Source organism: Perca fluviatilis, chromosome 15 (assembly GCF_010015445.1).
Source record: "Perca fluviatilis chromosome 15, GENO_Pfluv_1.0, whole genome shotgun sequence".
Classification (NCBI taxonomy): Eukaryota; Metazoa; Chordata; class Actinopteri; order Perciformes; family Percidae; genus Perca; species Perca fluviatilis.
The window spans coordinates 6082294-6101533 of NC_053126.1; the positions used below are offsets into that span (position 1 = coordinate 6082294).

Sequence of the window (19240 nt, forward strand, 5' to 3'; positions counted from 1 at the left end):
CATAGACAGGCTCTGGTTTACACAGAAGGGGAGAAGTGGTCTTTAAACCAGACTTGATTAGGTCACACAGGAATGAATGCTACCTTACAAATAGGTACTGGTACTGGCTAATGCATAGAATGCCAAGACAAAGAAGATGTAGAACATGTACTTTTTGTATGTGAGAAATATAATGATAGTAGAATAAACTGGCAGGAAACGGAAGGAGAGAACGCAATACATGATATACTTGAAGAACAGGGTATGACAAGGGAGAGACTTGAAGCTTTATTTATTTTTCTTCATAATATACTGGTTTAATGAAAAGAATATTTTTTTTTTAATAGTTGTTAAATTATTTTTTAAATGTTCTTTATTTGTGTTTTTTTTTTCTTTATTTGTTTTGCATTAATTCGAGCCTAGACTCTATGAAGTTCATGCTCCCGTACACACTCCCGTACAGTTGATGGCGGTATAATACAAAAGTAGCCTATAATCTGCCAAAAAAAAAAGAAAAAGAGGAAGAAAGAAGAATCTTCCCTGGATCCCATGCGTGATGCTACAAGCCGAAGACGGCGCCGTTACTTGGAAAGCTAGTGTGTGTTGGTGAAGGTGCAGGGCAGACTTTTTTGTGTGTTTCAGCGGACACCACTTCGTCTTTACAAACATGGAGGGAGCCGACGAGTTCATGAAGTACCGTTCCCCGCTGGTGTCGAGGTATGCCAGCAAGGAAATGGCGTACAACTTCAGTGACAGGAAGAAATTCACCACCTGGAGAAAGCTGTGGATCTACCTGGCTAAGGCTGAGAAGGTTGGACATATTGTAGCTGTACTATGGCAACCTCGTGTTCTTGCTAGTGTTGTGTTTATGTGCACACCTTTTCGTGCTTTATAAGTCTTACATGGGTCTTTTTCGACCTTCACAGAGCCCTTCTCAAGTTCCCTTCTCTAAATATAGTTTTAAGGAGAACCCCCCCCTTCAGAGCTTTATGCCTGGTTGTCAGGTCCTGAGCTAAGCAGAGTTAGGACTACTCCTTGTACCATACAATAAGCAGGAAAAAAACACATTGTGAAGTATTACATTATTAATTAAATTATATTATATAATAACATAATACTTATTTATTCCAGCATCCTTTGCACTATGCTCCATAATTAAAATAATAATAATTTATCATAAAATAATTTACTCCTGCACACTTTGCACTCTTCATTGCACTACCGCCTCAACCTGTCTATATTGTTTCTGTTTATAGTGTGTATATATTGTTTGTTTTTGTATGAGTAAGCATTGTATAATCCAAATCAAAATTCCTCGTATGTGTCCTCATAACTGGCAAATAAAGCTGATTCTTATTAACAATAAACAGTTTTAGGCGAGGTGGGACTTGCATTCCTAAAAATATGGAATCCTAATTCAAGTCTTTTCCATTTTAACAGCTTTAATTTACACAAAAATCACCTGAAGCCTAAATGAAAATATTGTTTAACTTAACTTATCTTATAAATAAAATGTACTTTTCCTTTTTTATCAACCCTTTTTAACTTTTGAATATGAAATTTAGCAATCACAATAGGAATATCAGTTATATACAGCTTATTTACAGCTGCAAACTCATATTATTTGTATTTTAGGATTCCGAATACTACTTGTTTCCATGGACCGCTCATAAAAATGGAGGCTGGTAAAAGTACAAAGGTTATATTGTCCTGCATTTAGATAGTCACTTCGCCTTTCAGCAGTGGTGGAATGTAACGAAGTACATTTACTCAAGTACTGTACTTAAGTACAAATGTTGAAGTACTTGTACTTTACTTGAGTCTTTTCTTTTCATGCCACTTTCTACTTCTACTCCGCTACATTTCAGAGAGAAATATTGTACTTTTTACTCCACTACATTAATCTGACAGCTTTAGTTACTAGTTACTTTACACATTAAGATATTAATAATTAAACTACCCAACAGTAAATAGGCCTACAAGTCCAGCTGAAATGATTAGACCATTAAACACTGTTTGGATCGTTTCCAGTTTCTACATGCGAGGATTTTTCTGCATTGAGTACTTTTAATACTTTAAGAATATTTTGCTGATAATACTCACATACTTTTACTTAAAGGTCCAATGTGTGGGAATTTCTCCCATCTAGCGTTGAGATCCTATATCGCAATCAACTCTCTCGCACCACGCAGTTCAAAGTAGGTATTACAGCTACGGTAGCCTTCACGGTTCCAAAATCTGGTCTCTTGCTCTTTTCAATCTCCTTTTTATTTTTCTGGGCGAAGAAAAAGAAGACTCCTGTTCCTGAAATTTGGATTTTGAATAAGTTAGTGGTCCATTAGCAGCACCTGTGAGTTTATCATGTGACAGTAAAAACGTAAAAGGCTAGGTGGGCAAAGCAGAGAAAGGGGAGGTAACCTTGCTCCTTATGACCTCATAAGGAGAAGATTCCAGATCGGCCCATCTGAGCTTTCATTTTCTCAAAGGCAGAGCAGGATACCCAGGGCTCGGTTTACACCTATCGCCATTTCTAGTCACTGGGGGACCATAGGCAGGCTGGGGGAACTCATATTAATGTTAAAAAACCTCAAAAGTGACATTTTCATGCCACTGGACCTTTTAATATATATAAGCTCTATAATGTTTACACTGATTTAAATAGTCAAACCCAGGATTCCCAGCACCGCTAAATATGGAAATATTCTACATGTGTTGTACATCATTTTAGAAACATTCCCCCCAAATATTTGTCGTATTTGGTTTCTTTGGAAACTTGAGGTCTAAACTAGAATTAAGAATAAAGGAATGTGGGTTCGAACAATGTTTAGTTGCACAGACGGTGTCTGTAAATGATGGCTTCAGGGCTTAATAGAAAATACCCTCTAAAAACATCTTGACATTTAGCTCCCTAACCAAACAGCCATGTGATCCCCCTAAGGTCCCCCAGCTCATGTTTAGCACACGGGCGTCATCGAAAAATGAAGGTGGCCGAGCCTTTTCAGTGGCTGCTCCAAACCTCTGGTTTACCGATTCATACAAGAACATCTCGGACCGTTGAAACGTTCAATTCGGCAAATCTTATAATTGCTCAGAGTGAATTCTGCATTTGTCATATTAAAGAGGGCGGGGGAGGGGGTGGGGGGTTATCTGGCAACAGACCCTCTCTCACATGCGTCACCTCACATGACCACGCGCTAATCAGAACTGATCAGAGTCCGTCTTTTCTACTATTCCTGTACTCCGAGAATGTTCTTCAGGGGGTTAGCTCTGCTACAGTTAGTTAGCCTGTGCAGAGTTTAGTGAGGCCTGTGGCTGCCACATTGTGGCTTGTGTGTGAAAATAGCATGCAGAGAATGTCACAGTAACAGGAGACCGTCCCCTGAGAGGCTGCATGTTAGTAGCCTAAAGCCCAGCCTAACTTCTGTAGCCTTGGTAGTGTTTTTGTCATTTGAGTTTTTTTTTGTTTTTTAAATTTATTATTTGCCCCAAGTATGTTTTTACTGACCCCTATACAAATTATTTTTTTTTTTTTGGGGAAAAAAAAACTCATCCAAAGCGTCAAAGAACACTGGAAAAAACGCTGAAAAGAAGTGTCAAATAGCGATATTAAAAAAAAAGAGTCAAAAGCACCAACTAAATTCTCTGTTGGCCAATGGCACAATCAAATCAAATCGTTCAACAAGCTTTTTCCGATGAGGGTAAGAGACCAATAACGTCATTTATGATACCATGATGCCCAAACGGGCAAATGGGTGCGTTGTTCCATTTACTTGCCCCGGGCCATTGGGTAACCCTTATTGTTGAACCCTGCGTGTCTAATGTTGGGTCACTGATTGCCTGGAATTGGCCTGGCCACATGTCTGACCTTTGACCTGTCACTGTCCTGTGTTGTAACATAGAGAAGGGGAGGGAGGTACTTTCAGTGGTTGGGCTCAATTTCCCAATTAACCCATTCCGTAGTTCCATCACCCATCACAGGACTGCTCTATCCAAAATACTCCAATCTAATCAGGATCTCACGAGGAGAGCACATGCCTGTAGAATAGACAGGAGGATAACTAATGTCATCATCCGGCTGTCTGTCTCCTCTTCAAACCTCTTAGAGTGATGTGATAATATTGTATTTTAAAAGAAAAGAAAAGGTCTTCCCTTTTTTTTTCCTCACCCTATCTCTCTTTCCCTCCTCTCCATGTCCTTCCTCAGGCTTTGGGTCTGCCCATCACCGACGCCCAGATTCTGGAGATGGAGAGCCATGAGGTGGACATTGACTTCGCCATGGCGGCCGAGGAGGAGCGGAAGCTCAGGCACGACGTCATGGCCCACGTCCACACCTTCGCACACTGCTGCCCCACTGCTGCTCCCATCATCCACCTCGGTGCCACCTCCTGCTACGTGGGAGACAATACTGTAATTATGATGGACATCTTGATGATAATGATAATCTTTTGATAACATGCAACATCAGAATTCTCATATGTTCTCTCCAACCTGTCATGTAATGATATAAAAACAGCATCCACAAGGATCAGTAGCTTTGGCACTTAAAAAAGAATTCCCAGCTAGAAATTATAGTACTGCATTGGGGTTATGCATTTTTTTTTCTTTTTTTTTAAGTTCTCATGTTCTTTAAGTGGTTTTCTTTTTCTTTTCCCAGGATCTCATTATGCTGCGTGACGGATTCGACCTTCTCTTGCCTAAGGTGAGGCTCAGCTGTTTGCCAGAAAACACGCACACCCATCCAGTTGTACATCTATGAAATTGGTATATGATTTATTTTTTCCTTTGCAAGCCTCAGCTGTTCAGTAACAAGTCAACAATGTAGAAATAATCATCGCAATAATTTCTTTGAAACGTTTTGTCACGCCACACACAAAATACATGAATGAGCTTAACATGCGTACCAATTATACGTATTATGCAATAATTCAGTGCTAAAACCCTTTGTTCTCTTGCTCCACAGCTGGCCAGAGTCATTGACAGGCTGGCAAACTTTGCAGAGAAATACGCCGACCTTCCCACGCTCGGCTTCACACACTACCAGTGAGTCTGAATACAGCTGCCCCTCTCGGAGCGTCGCCTCATCATGTTTTCAAACACTGTTTGTCTTCATCAGTTGGCCTGGGCCTCCTTCTTTACCTGATTTTGCTGATGTGGAACATTAGGGGCCCTATTTTAACGATCTAAGCGCACGGCGTGAAGCGCATGGCGCAGGCGTGTCCAAATCCACTTCTACTAGTTTGACGTCGGAAAAAAGGGTCCGTGCGCCGGGCGCGTGGTTCAAAAGGGCGTGGTTTTGGGCGTAACATGCAATAAACCAATCAGAGTGTCATCTCCCATTCCCTTTAAAAACCAGGCGCGTTTGGACCTTGGTGCATTGCTGTTATGATGGAGGATTTGCACCGCAATATTGTTGTGTGTGTGTGTGTGTGTGTGTGTGTGTGTGTGTGTGTGTGTGTGTGTGTGTGTGTGTGTGTGTGTGTGTGTGTGTGTGTGTGTGTGTGTGTGTGTGGTGTTTGTGTGTGTGTGTGTGTGTGTGTGTGTGTGTGTGTGTGAGACAAGCATAGTGTGCGTGCACTGTGCCTAGGCACATTTTACTAATTCACTGTTAAAATAACAATGAAATGCTGCGCTATTGACTTTAGACCCAGGTTTTTGTTGGTCAATGGCGCGATCACTTCCCACTGCCTCAAAATAGCAATACGCCAACAATGCACCTGAACACACCTCCCTGTAAGACCAGCACGCCCATGGGCGCAAAGATGGGCGTAGGTGCACTTGCTATTTAAATGACGTGGGTGCTGGACGGAGAAATTGACAACTGCGTCGGTCTTAAATTAGCAAAGTCCCTTGCGTCGGGCTTTGTGCTTCGCAGGGTGCAAGATAGGGCCCTAGGGGCGTAACAATACATCGATCTGGATCGATCTATCGATTCAGTGGACCACTATCCAATAGGGTTGGAAATCACCGGAGGCCTCACGATACGAAATCATCACGATACGAAATCATCACGTTACGAAATCATCAAGTTACGAAATCATCACAGTACTTACAGTATGTCACAATACGATGTTACTGCGATTTTAAACATATTGCAATATTCTGCAATATATTGCAATTTATTACCTTTTTTTCCAACATTTTCCCAATTTCAAATGCTGTCCCCCCAAAAAAAGATACATTTTTTGTTTGTTCATCTCACTTGAATTTTATCGCTGCAAAATGGGATTGTCAAGCAGACAAACATACCAACACATATATAATAATAGATGGATACTTGGCGTCTGTGTATCCATACAGTATTACCACGGAAAATATCGCGATACTATGCTGTATCGATTCCCCCCCACCCTTACGATCCAATATCATCGATGCAAAGTGAAAATATCGATACATATCGTCTGTAAGATGCCTTTTTTATTTTAGATTCCCACTTTATATTTATTCTTTTTATTAAAAAGATTTTTTAAATTAAAATGTCTGAAAGTACTCCTTAATGAAATTGTCAAATCCTATTTAAGTTGCTTTTTTTGAGTTGCTATAAATGGAACAGTGTAAATGTAACGTGATATCGTCTCGTATCGATCGCAGGCCCCAGAATCGAATCGAATCGAAATGGCATCGTGACACACTTTAAGATATCAGCATATATTGTATCGCTGTCCAAAGAATCGAAATAATATTGTGTCGTGATAGCACCTGTGATTTACACCCCTAAAAGAACATTGCAGTGTTTACATATTTCCCCTCTCCTCCTGCTCCTGCTCGGCCTACAGGCCTGCCCAGTTGACCACGGTAGGAAAGCGAGCGTGTCTGTGGTTGCAGGACTTGGCCATGGACATGCGGAACCTGCAGCGAGCCCGCGATGATCTGCGTTTCCGGGGGGTTAAGGGCACCACAGGCACCCAGGCCAGCTTCCTGCAGCTCTTTCAGGGGGACCATGATAAGGTATACATCATTAATAAATTGGCATGTAGACAATGATGAAGATTTAGAATTCAGAAGCTTTTTATTATGGTGGATTATAAATGTAGCAATGCTCTCGTTAAAAATCATTTTTCTTTCATCAGGTAGAAGAGCTTGACAGAATGGTGACAAAGATGGCTGGCTTCGAAAAGTAAGTTCTGTAATAAAGTGATTTACACTCCCCTCCTCTAATACTATATCTGTTCTCTCAGTATCATGGAAGAAATGTGATTATTATTAACACAAGACTAGCAGACGTGGAGATGATATGCGGTTATTGTGTAAACTGTTAAATGCCACGGCCACAAAAAGCGTGGTGTTATTTAAACTGGTTGTGGAGACGTTTCTCTGTTATTAGCCCTGATGGTGTTGTTCCCACCCTCCACAGAGCCTACCTGGTAACTGGACAGACATACAGCCGTAAGGTGGACGTAGACTGTGTGGCCAGCCTGGCCAGTTTGGGAGCCACTGTCCACAAGGTAAGCTGCCGGAGCTGGAGACGCGTAGAATACACGTGTCAAACTCAAGGCCCGCGGGCCAAATCCGGCCCGTTGCAGATTTAGAACCGGCCCGTATATCAATTTGGGTTCACAATCAATTTTGGCCCTCCTAGTTGTGCGCCTAACCAAAAACACAGGAAAGTGTTTTTGAAAACTGCAATTACCTGACATTCAAAGTAGACATATGGCAGATTTGCTGACTCTGAGACTCAGAAATTCCCCCAGAAGCAGAGAGTTTTCATATTCAGGCTGTGAAACAAGTTGTTTGTACAAAAATGCGACAAAAAGCAACAAATTTACAAAAAGGTGACAAATGTCTGAGAAAGCCACAAAAAAGTCGGAACAAAAACAACAAAAATTAGGAAAAAAGCTACCAAAATGTAAAAAAAAAAAAGGACGTCAATAAACTGTACATGTCCGGCCCTTGGTGTGAGTCTCTTTTTTTCCAGTGTGGCCCTTAGTGAAAATGAGTTTGACCCCCCTGGCATAGAGGAACGTTGCCATCTAGTGGTGTTAGATGGAACTCTGGCACGTGCTCTGATAAGCCTGCTCTTTCTTTCCCCTGACTTATGAAGTAGAATATGCATGCTTTGGACTGGTTTCTCATCGTTGTTCTGTCTGTCTGTTGCAGCTCTGTACAGACATCCGCCTGCTCGCCAACCTGAAGGAGATTGAGGAGCCTTTTGAGAAAGAACAGATTGGTACATTCACTCATTACTTGCCATATAATCCTGTATTGCAGGTAGGGCCGGGTATCGTTCAAAAAATTCCGATACCAAAAAGAAATTACAACATTACACATTACGGCACACATATTTTTGTTTATTTTTCAGCTCCTGCTACATGAGCCCCGTCTGTGCGTAACATATAATTTTTCCTATGTGCCTCTAACGTGTAACGTTAGACAGCCAATCACAGACATGGTTAGATCTTGGTAGAAGCATGCTGCATGCTTATTGGGTCATTGGCTCTGATGAGATTTACTCCTTAGGTATTGAAATTGGGTATTGAATGACGAGGCATTTTTTGATACTCAGTACTTTAGAGGCAATTCAGTCGGTGCTTAAAAATGATTGAATTCGGTACCCAGTCCTAATTGCAGGTATCTGTGCAAAACCGTATGTCACCATGAAGTTGTCTTTCCCCTCCAGGTTCCAGTGCCATGCCCTACAAGAGGAACCCGATGCGCGCAGAGCGTTGCTGCAGCTTGGCCCGACATCTGGTGGCGCTGATGGCCGACCCGCTGCAGACGGCGTCCGTCCAGTGGCTGGAGAGGACGCTGGACGACAGCGCCAACAGGTCGGCCCCACCGCATACACACGAATGCGCCGCATGTGTGAGATACTGTGATGTGCTTGTGTTGGCAACCCGCAGTGTTACTCGGTTATTCCGTAAGAAGTTGTTTTTTGAATCGGCTAAAGGTATCCGGGTTCTGATTTGGTACTGGATCCTGCAGAGGCTATTCTCTCTCTAACGATTATTATTTTCCTTGTCGATTAATCTGTCGATTATTTTCTCGATTTTGTTTGGTCTATAAAATGTCAGAAAATGGTGGAAAATGCCGATCAGTTTTTTTATTCAGTTTACTGTCACAGTGGAGTGAAGAAACTGAACATATTAACATTTACGTAGCTAGAATCAAAGCATTTTTTTTTTTTTTATGACTAACCAATTAATTGATTACCAAAATAGTTGGCAATTAATTTAATAGTTGACTAACTAATCGATTTAAAGTGCTCATATTATGCTTTTTCCCTTTCCTTTGTTGTGTTATATATCGTTGTTGTGCATGTTATAGGTTTACAAAGTGAAAAAGCCCAAAGTCCCCCCCCCAAAGGGACTTACCATCTCCAACAGAAAACACTGTTCACCAACTGCTCCAAACAGCTCTATTGTAGTCCAGCCTTTACTTCAGAGACAGACGTGGGTCACTTTGTAACACACGTTATAATGCTCGCCTAGCTGCTAGCATAGCACGCCCTCATACTCTGCTTCTGACTGGCTAGTAGTCCTTACCTAGGTACTGTCAGGGCACGCCCTCATACTGTGCTTCTGACTGGCTAGTAGTCCTTACCTAGGTACTGTCAGGGCACGCCCTCATACTCTGCTTCTGACTGGCTAGTAGTCCTTACCGAGGTACTGCACATGTGCGACTCCCAACAAAGATGGAACAGAAGTGAGGTGTCTCACTCTGTAGCTTAAACAGAGAGCTCAACACACAGGGTGAAAAGAGGAGCTGCAGCAATGTGCAGTACTACAAAAATATGGTGTTTTTTTTTTAAATTAAACCTATTCTGATACAACCTGATGAACCAGAAAATGAGCATGATATGAGCACTTTAAGGGATTCATCTTTGCAGCCCTACTCTCTTACCCCCTGTACACATTTCCTCATTCTTGCTCTCTCCCTCTCTCGTGTGCAGGAGGATCTCCCTGCCTGAGTCCTTCCTGACAGCTGACATCATCCTCAGCACTCTGCAGAACATCACCGAGGGACTGGTGGTCTACCCTAAAGTCATCGAGAGACACATCCGCCATGAGCTGCCCTTCATGGCCACAGAGAACATCATTATGGCCATGGTGAAGGCCGGAGGAAACAGACAGGTACTAGTGAGGAGTTTTGGTTTAAATAATTTAATTTAATAAATGTGATTGTATTAGGGCTTTTTTTTTATCGCCATCGCGATATCAACTGGCGCAATAAACACTTTGCGAAAAGCTGCGACATATCAAGAAACACATACATAACACTCAGATTTTTATTTGTGTAAGTTGAAAGAAAATATCACTAAAAAAACTGCACTTTAAAATGTAACTATCATTCCTTTTTAAGTGATGCCTTTTAATATTCAATTCAATGTTCAATTTGTTAATGTTGGATATTTCCTTTTTCATTTTGTTTTTAACTCAACAAGCAATTTGTTGTATTTAAGCAGAACACTGACCTCAGCAGAACTGCAAAACAGAGTACACTTTAATATCTGTTTATTTACCGTAAGTAATGTCGTTGCCGCAATATTCAACAATGTTATCGCATATTTCCCTCATATCGTGCAGCTCTGGATTGCATACATGGGTAGCGTGTCCTGACCTTGTGTTATCAGCCTTTGGGCTTAAAACAACATCTTTCTGTTCCGTCAGGACTGCCACGAGAAGATCCGTGTTCTTTCCCAGGAGGCAGCCGCTGTGGTCAAACAGGAGGGTGGGGATAACGACCTGCTGGCCAGAGTCCAGCGAGACCCCTACTTCGCCCCCATCCTGGGGCAGCTGGACGCCGTACTGGACCCTAAGACCTTTATCGGCCGCGCTCCCCAGCAGGTACAAACGTGAACTGCCCCTGGTCTTTATTCTTGCTGCCTTTCTGACCATTACAAGAGCTCTCAGTAGGGCTGGCTACCCAATTTGATACTTTTTAGGCACAGATGGAATTGCCTCTAAAGTATTGAGTATCGAAAAATGCCTCGTCATTCAGTACCAAATTTCAATACCTAAGAAGTAAATCTCATCAGAGTCAGTGAGCCAATAAGCATGCAGCTCCTGCCAAGATATAATGTTGCTGGTGATTGGCGGTCTAACGTTACACGCTGTAGAGGCAGGCAGGAAAAACTCACCTAGTAGGAGCTGAAAAATAAATGAAAAGATTTTTGCTGTAATTTCTTTTTCTTTTAAATGGATTTCATAAAATTGGTATCGAAAAAGTATCGCTAAGGAACCGGTATCAAAGTCACTGTCTTGGTATCGAAAATGTTTGACCCTGTATGTATACTAATGGGGAGTAATGTATCCTCTGGTCCAGGTGGCCAGGTTCCTGTCTGAGGAGGTCCGCCCCCTGCTGGAGCCTTACAAGGCTAAGATGGATGTCAAGATCGAGCTTGAGCTCTGACGCGCGCACACGGAGACAATGAGTCGCACACAAATCAAAAGGAGACTTCATCGTGGTGCGTGGCCATGCTGAACTCTGCACCTCAATAAAGAACAGTTGTTGAATGAATTCTTCTCTATCATAGTGTTTTCATTTCTGCCTGCTGCGTTTTTAAAAAGTTATAAAATAGAATGTAATAAAGTCAAAATCATACACTTTTTAAAGGACAATTCCGGCGCAAAATGAACCTAGGGGTTAATAAGACGTGTACCAAGTCGACTGTTCTCTGGGATATGTTTTCATGCTAATCGAATGTGTCTCTAGCTTGAAACAAGATAGCGCAAACCGCTGATTAGCTTATAAAGCTAGTTGTCGGGGCAAATGGTAAAGTAAAAAGAAATCGCTATTTCTACACCACTAACAAGGCTCAAAATAGCACCACGCTTCCACTGTAGCATAATGAGGGTCCATACATGTAAACCGAAGCATTGAGAACTTTGTAAGTATACAGACAGTTTATTAAAAAGATAAGATTATAAAGACCGTAGCATTCACGTATTCACATACAAGCAGGCGCCATCTTGACCAGTCGAACGGCGTGCTTGAGCTACATTACTTGTTACTGGTTGCACGGCGTTCGTTTATAAGCTAATCAGCGGTTTGCGCTAGCTTGTTTCTAGCTAGAGACACATTCGATTAGCATGAAAACATATCCCAAAGAACTGTCGACTAGGTACACATATGTTATTAACCCCTAGGTTCATTTTGCGCCCGGAATTGTCCTTAACTCAAACAGACTGATTTTATTAAAATGTCGTCATCAATGATGTCAGTAATGCTTCTATCATCTTTATTGACAGGAACCAAGGGTCATATGTTGTGCTGCAGGGTTTTACAACCGGCTTCGTCATTAAAACAAAAATGCTAATCAAATATTTGTGAAATGTCGTGGCCGAGTGGGTTCAGTGGGTAGAGCAGGCGCACATATACTGAGAGGCTTATGCCTCGACGCAGAGGTCTGGGGTTCGAGTCCGACCTGTGACGATTTCTTGCATGTCTTCCCCCTCTCTCTCCCCTTTCTCACCTAGCTGTCCTATCGATTAAAATAAAAAAAAAAAAAAAAAAGAATACTTGTGAAGTGAATTTCTAATCCACCACTTTATAACTTCACTATTATGATGACCGTCCCTTGACACCAAGGCCTTAATATGGCATGTGTTTCACCCGGTACTATTTAAACCGTTAGGAACTTCCTGAACCTTTTTAGAGTGTTTAGACTTTGTGGTTTGCTTTCAGTAAACGGAAAGGAAAAGGTAAACCGTTGAGGAGAGGAAACCCATGTTAGAGTTGGGAGGAAAGTTGTGCAATAAGAAAAAAAAAAAAAAACGGCTCAAAGTCCAGTCCAGCTCTTCCCTTGAAACAGTCATGTTACCGTACCTTACAGTGTAGTGGACCACTTGATAATTAAAATCTCATCTTTTTCAAATATTGTTTTTGCTTTGTTCACCCCCTCAAAGTACACCCTTCCTCCTGCAGTAACCACATACACAACCACTGGTATTGATGGTAACGTTGCTGACACAAAGTTGACTTGGGTGTGTGTACCATCAGGACAGAGACAGAGTGCAGCAGTGTCCAAGCTCACATCATCTGTTAGTGTGCTTACGGTAATGGGAAAGATGGCATGAGCTACTAAGATTTATTAGAGATCTGCAATAAATTTGTCTCCTCTCTCACACTGTTAACTTAATGTTACATTCTATTTTTACACTCTAACTTTCAGTCGGTGGTTTGGTGTTTTAACTTTACCAATGACCTTCTTTGTTTGGTGAGGGAGAGGAGGAGGTGGTGGTAGTGGTGTATGTTTCCCTCCATATGAACCAGGCAGAAGCTGGACTAACATGTGGCTGTGGGCACTGCTCCCCGTCTGTGTGGCGGTCTTTGGCAGTGTGGGCATTTGGACTGTGTGAGTATTTAGCTTTCTCCTTTTATGACACTTTGTAAAAAAAAAAAAAAAAAAAAAACTTTTTATAGAGTTTTGCTATTTCATCATAATTATCTTCTATCTTTTTCTGCTATTGTATTAAACTAGTGCAGTGCCCGTTGAAAATGTGCCTGTTTGGAACGGGCAATTGCCTGACCTGTTGTAATGCTGCTTGTAGAATTCTTCAAAACCAAATTGTACCCCAAAATGACTTACAGAAGGACCCCAAACCACTTAATATGCAACTCCACTGTATAGCCTACTACTGACTTACAGTGTAGGCTAGTTCTACATCAGAGGAAGACATTGTGCTGCTGTATGTACCTGACAGAGAACGGGGCAGATTCAGAATGTAATCCCAAAATATCACAATGCCAATGTGGAGTAATCAGACATTAGCCTCATGGACTTATGGCAGTGTGCTACCCACCCAGCCTGTTATGAGATCTAATCAGCACCTATCTGCGTTAATCAACCACCAGAACCGGCCCGTGTGTGTGTGTGTGTGTGTGTGTGTGTGTGCACACACACGGTAATGTTATTAGTGTTGTACATAAGTTAGCAGTAGACTTAATTAATCCGATCCAGGGTGAGTCTGATGAAATCTGATGTGTCTGCCCGGTTCAACTCTGAGATTTTCTCGCATTCCACAGCGCTGTGAAGGAATAATCTCAGAGATTACGTTGTGTTCTGCCAGCTCACAGCAATCTATCTATAAATTGCAGGAACGTCTTTCTGTGTGTTTGTGTGTGCGTGTGTGTGTGTTATGCGCATATCTCTCGAATCGTTAGTCTGATGGATTTCAAACTTGACAGGTGTCTTGCTACGGGTACGAGTAAGTGCAGTGCAGGACTCTTTTCCTGCTATTGTATTAAATTGCTGTGAGCTGGCAGAACAAAAATGTAATCTCTGAGATTATTCCTTCACAGCGCTGTGGAATGCGAGAAAATCTCAGAGTTGAACCGGGCAGACACATCAGTTTTCATCAGACTCACCCTGGATCAGGTTAATTAAGTCTCCTGCTAACATATCCCCTACTTCACCGTTAACCATCAAGCCACTAAACCTGTATGGAAACGAACACCTCTGCTGAAATGTTAAATTCGTTAACGATCATACGACAGGAGAAAACGTCTCTCTCTCTCTGTGCGTACACACACACACACACACACACACACACACACACACACACACACACACACACAGGGTCCGGTTCTGGTGGTTGATTAACGCAGATAGGTGCTGATTAGCTCTCATAACAGGCTGGGTGGGTAGCACACTGCCATAAGTCCATGAGGCTAATGTCTGATTACTCCACATTGTCATTGTGATATTTTGGGATTACATTCTGAATCTGCCCCGTTCTCTGTCACGTACATACAGCAGCACAATGTCTTCCTCTGATGTAGAACTAGCCTACACTGTAAGTCAGTAGTATAGGCTATACAGTGGAGTTGCATATTAAGTGGTTTGGGGTCCTTCTGTAAGTCATTTTGGGGTACAATTTGGTTTTGAAGAATTCTACAAGCAGCAATACCACAGGCCAAGTAATCGCCCGTTCCAAACAGGCACATTTTCAACGGGCACTGCACTAGTAAATATATAAATATGACAAAGGGTTGTTTATCTTACACACGCACTTCATTGAATATTTCTTCTCTAGGTCATTACAACACATTAAGGTTGTTTTTGTCCCATTAGGTTTGCTGTAGCTGTAACAAATGGCTCAGTCAACCTCACAGAAGGAGTCCCTTACATCAGGTTGGTATGATTGCACTCAGACATGATGACGAATAAATAAAATGGTTAAAGTGATGCAGCAAAATGTTGAGCAAAACCAGCATGTGAACAAGTTCATGTTGAATGATAATGCTTATATTTTCTCATCCTCCCGTTAGTCAGTGTGGCACTTACATCCCTCAGAGCTGTTTCTTCTCCCAGATCTGCAACACATGTGCCTTTTTAGGTAATGACAGATATATTTATGCCATTCTTGGAGAGTAGGAGTCCTTATTTACTCAAGTTCTGTCTATCACATGTTCTACTCTTGGTGGACCTGCTCTTGAAATCTTGAACATTTTATTTTGTATTGACATATTAAGAATTGATTGCTTTTAATGAAAACATATGGACCAGTACAATTTTAAGTTGGTTTTAATTAACTTCTGGACAACTTCTGCCCTCCTCTCTCTCTCTCTCTGTCTGTGTGTCTCAGCCCTGTGGATTGTGCTGATCCGTTTCCAGCAGGTTAGGGACTATGGTAACCACAGAAAGGCCAACACAGCCAGCATGGTTTTGGGATTCATCTCCTCTGTAGGAATCTCCATCGTTGGCAACTTCCAGGTAACAGCCCACAAAAAGGAAAAAAAATACATAGTAATAGAATAATAAAGAACTATTTGTTTTCATCTAACACATTATAATCACTCTATGCTCACTAAAATCCCTTCTTCATCTGCCTTTACCATTTAGCAATCAGTTTTCGGGAGTATTCACCTTCTGGGAGCGTTCCTGGCTTTCTTCTTTGGCCTGGCCTACTTCTGGGTCCAGCTGTTTCTAACCTACAGAGCTCCGCCGTCTCAGGACCGATGCTGGGTCGGTCCTGCCAGGGCCACCTGCTGCACCCTCTGCACCATCCTTCTCATCGTTAGTATCCTTCCCATTCCCATCCAGATATATTCGGTAAAATAGGAAAATCCAAGCTTAAGTGGTACTTGTGTCCTTTTGAAGAATATACGGAATTATTAGGAATACAAGGGTTGTCTTTTTTACAATTTAAAAATGAATGCATGTGTAGTTAAGTGTTGAAGTCTTTGGCAGTAGCTCAGTCCATAGGGAACTCGGTTGGGAACCAGAGTATCGCTAGTTGACATCCACGTACAGACCAAAGTACGGAGAGATGCCAGTTCACCTCCTGGGCACTGCCAAGGTGCTCTTTTTAGTGGTCACTACTTATTCGTTCATGTTTTGTGAAAAACCATATTCATTACTAAACCACATCAGTTGTTTGTAATAATCAGTGCACAGATCATATTAAGCAGAGATAACTAAGGATGTTAAGTTTCTGTGTGGGAGGGGCGGGGTCATTTGAACTGTTCTGCGCTGAAGCGATGCAAAGGCTCATGGGACAAAAAAAACAACAGTTTCAGTCCTAGTTAAAGTGAATTTTAATAATGTTCTGTTAATGTTTTGGGTATGTTACTTGGGTTTTAGTTTTGTATGATTGATTTAGTGTTCATGTTCATCAACATTTATTGTCATACCGGGTACTGATGGACTCTGGGCAGCGGCAAAGTGTCAAGTATTAGATACGCATATTGGAAATAAGTAACTCTGACTCCTGAGTGAAACTTTCCATGCAGTACAATACATTGGAAAATGTCAGTGTTTGTAAGTGTATTCTTTGCTTTTCTTTTTATGGAACATACAGTATGTATTGAATACGATGTTCTTAAAACCATACGTCATAAGGAAAAACTATATTAACAAATTATTTCACTTAGTTGCCAAATGTTTTATATTTTTTACGTTTCTTTTTAAGTTTAATGACGCGGTTGCTAGTAGCCAAAGAGGACACGGAGGATTAAAAAAACATGATGGAGGTCATTAGCTTCACTCGAGTTTCTGCTCGCGAAAGTTGCCGGACGACCTCATTTTCTGAACATAGTCCTACTGAGAAATATAGAGAGAGGTTTTTGGAGCTGGTAGTTTTAAATAAGTTTTGTATCAACTAGAGTTGGTCCGATACAATTTCTTGCTTACTGATCCGCCCATGGAAAGGCACTCCGAGCAGTTGGGGGTTCGGTGCCTTGCTCATGGGCACCTTGGCAGTGCCCAGAAGGTGAACTGGTACCTCTCCAGCTACCAGTCCACCACCATACTTTGGGGACTTGAACCAGCGACCCTCCGGTTCCCAACCCAACTCCCTACAGACTGAGCTACTGCCACCCTTAGTAAAGTCAACTAATTCAGGATAACAGTGCAGACAGAGATGTAGAAGTGGCTGAGAATAAAAACACAAACTTCTACATCTCATTGGTCACATAAAAGTAACACTCACCCAAGCAGGACTGGGCAATATATCAATATTATATCGATATCGTGATCTAATATTGTATCATATATCGTTATATGGTAAGTATTGTCTTTTCCTGGTTCCAAAGGCTGCATTACAGTAAAGTGATGTAACTGTCTGAACTTACCAGACTCTTCTAGCTGTTCTTAACCACTAAGTCATTATATCCACACTTTTGTTTGTTAGATTATTAATCTAAAATCGGAAAATATTTAATTAAAGCACCAGTTGTGAACCCTACACCACTGTTGCAATATTGACATTGAGGTTTTTGTTCAAGAATATCGTGATATTTAATTTATTCCATATCGCCCAGCCCTAGATGTGCAGATTTTGTCAACAAACCTGCAAGGAAAAATAATTTGATTATTTGATTTACCTTGACGTGCATTTACTTATTGTTGCTCTTCCTTGACCGCTCTCCCCTCCTTCAGTGATTGTTCTCGCCAGCACAGGCTTTCACTCTGGGGCTGCTGTGTGTGAATGGGCCTTGGTCATGTTGTTCTTCGGCCTGTTTGGCCTTTTTGCGGCTGAGTTCAGACACATCAACTACCACCTCACGGTATAGGAACAAGTATTGGGAATGACTGCAGCCCCGCTTCAATAGAAATCAATGGTCATGTCGCAAATGCACTTAGCTGAACTGGACTGTACCTACAGTTGTTGTTTTGTCTTTTTATGTAGTCACAATGCCTCTGCACTAGTTTCATAATGTACACATCAACTTATATTTAGATGCAATAATAACCCATTTATTGGATATGTGTACATTTCAAATCTTTTAACAAAAGCTGTATTTTAGCCTTTTTGAATATTTTATTTAATACTTTGTCTCAAGTGTTGTAATATTTACCACCTTTTAACGTTTTATGTCACCTTTCCATTCCATGATCAACACAATAAAGAACGTCTTTCTATTTCTTTATATGGCCCCTAACCCTAACATTAACCCTAACCATTGCCTAATCCTAGTGCCTTCCAGGCAGCGCTGCCTGGAAGGAGACGTTGGGGGCTTAAAACACCGATAAACGATCATAGTATTCAAAAACCCAAGGGGAAGTCATCAAATGGATTTTTTTGTTCAACCCCAAGATCCAGCAAGATAAGAGTTTACTCACATTAGATTAAAAAAAAAAGTAGAAATTTAACATAATTGAGAAGAAGGAACAAGAGATGGTTGGGCATTATTGCTTAATAAGTAATTCAAAATAGTGTCTGATTAATTGACTAATTATTTTAGCTTTAAAAATGGTGGAAGCTGCATGTAATCGAAATTAGTTTATAAAACTTGTCTTGGGCCTATACAGCAATACGTGTAAACTAACACATGGTGGCACTATGCAACTATCATTCACTCTGCACAGGGTGTTGCCTTTTATTCAAATATCAGCTTTTAAATAGAACTATATATGAGAAAGTTATCCACATATCCATCACATCACTCTCTCAGCATTGTATTCTATAAACTATAGTCTTCATCCTTAGATTGTGACGTGAACTCAGGATTAGTGCATGGACGGTGAATGACAGGAAAAGTCTTTTGGCCTTTTTCTTTGTCACTCTCCACCTGTCAGCTGGGTTATACAATAGAAGACGGGGAATAGAAAAGGAGGATGGAGGGAAAGGTTTTGTTAACGAGAGGAAAAAAAAAAACATATGACATAATGCATAATCTGATAATGTGAGTTGGATGCTCCGGAAAAATACTTTAATTGTGCAAATAAGGCACACACAACGTTTTGGGCCGACAATTTGGCCTGAAGGCTTTATTTCACTTTATTTGAATATTCTTTTTTTTTTTGTCCTGCACCAGCAACTACATGGATGTGCACAACATTGTCTTTCTTGATAATGCATAATCAGAACAGGAACCCACA

At 41.3% G+C, this 19240-nt stretch overlaps 2 protein-coding genes across 2 annotated transcripts; both read left to right on the top strand.

The window, feature by feature from the left end:
• Positions 1-483: 483 nt before the first annotated feature.
• On the top strand, positions 484-11433 carry adsl (adenylosuccinate lyase). Its single transcript, XM_039826323.1, has 12 exons — positions 484-790; positions 4183-4386; positions 4634-4678; positions 4940-5019; positions 6753-6924; positions 7047-7093; positions 7331-7421; positions 8074-8143; positions 8594-8741; positions 9866-10046; positions 10584-10760; positions 11239-11433. The coding sequence occupies exons 1-12, from the start codon at positions 647-649 to the stop codon at positions 11323-11325; spliced, it is 1446 nt and encodes a 481-aa protein (XP_039682257.1). The 5' UTR covers positions 484-646; the 3' UTR covers positions 11326-11433.
• A 1412-nt stretch (positions 11434-12845) lies between these two features.
• tmem150b (transmembrane protein 150B) lies at positions 12846-17934 on the top strand. Its single transcript, XM_039825328.1, has 6 exons — positions 12846-13270; positions 14990-15049; positions 15187-15254; positions 15504-15631; positions 15761-15938; positions 17798-17934. Exons 1-6 carry the CDS (start codon positions 13206-13208, stop codon positions 17929-17931), a joined length of 633 nt encoding a protein of 210 aa, XP_039681262.1. The 5' UTR covers positions 12846-13205; the 3' UTR covers positions 17932-17934.
• Positions 17935-19240: the final 1306 nt, after the last annotated feature.

Bases quoted from the DNA above. Each gene is read 5' to 3' on its own strand.
- adsl (XM_039826323.1), top strand. From the start codon at position 647: ATGGAGGGAGCCGACGAGTTCATGAAGTACCGTTCCCCGCTGGTGTCG. The intron at 4,387-4,633 runs GTAATTATGATG...TTCTTTTCCCAG, and splicing joins GCTACGTGGGAGACAATACT to GATCTCATTATGCTGCGTGA. The intron at 10,761-11,238 runs GTACAAACGTGA...CCTCTGGTCCAG, and splicing joins TCGGCCGCGCTCCCCAGCAG to GTGGCCAGGTTCCTGTCTGA.
- tmem150b (XM_039825328.1), top strand. From the start codon at position 13,206: ATGTGGCTGTGGGCACTGCTCCCCGTCTGTGTGGCGGTCTTTGGCAGT. The intron at 15,255-15,503 runs GTAATGACAGAT...TGTGTGTCTCAG, and splicing joins CAACACATGTGCCTTTTTAG to CCCTGTGGATTGTGCTGATC. The intron at 15,632-15,760 runs GTAACAGCCCAC...TTTACCATTTAG, and splicing joins CCATCGTTGGCAACTTCCAG to CAATCAGTTTTCGGGAGTAT.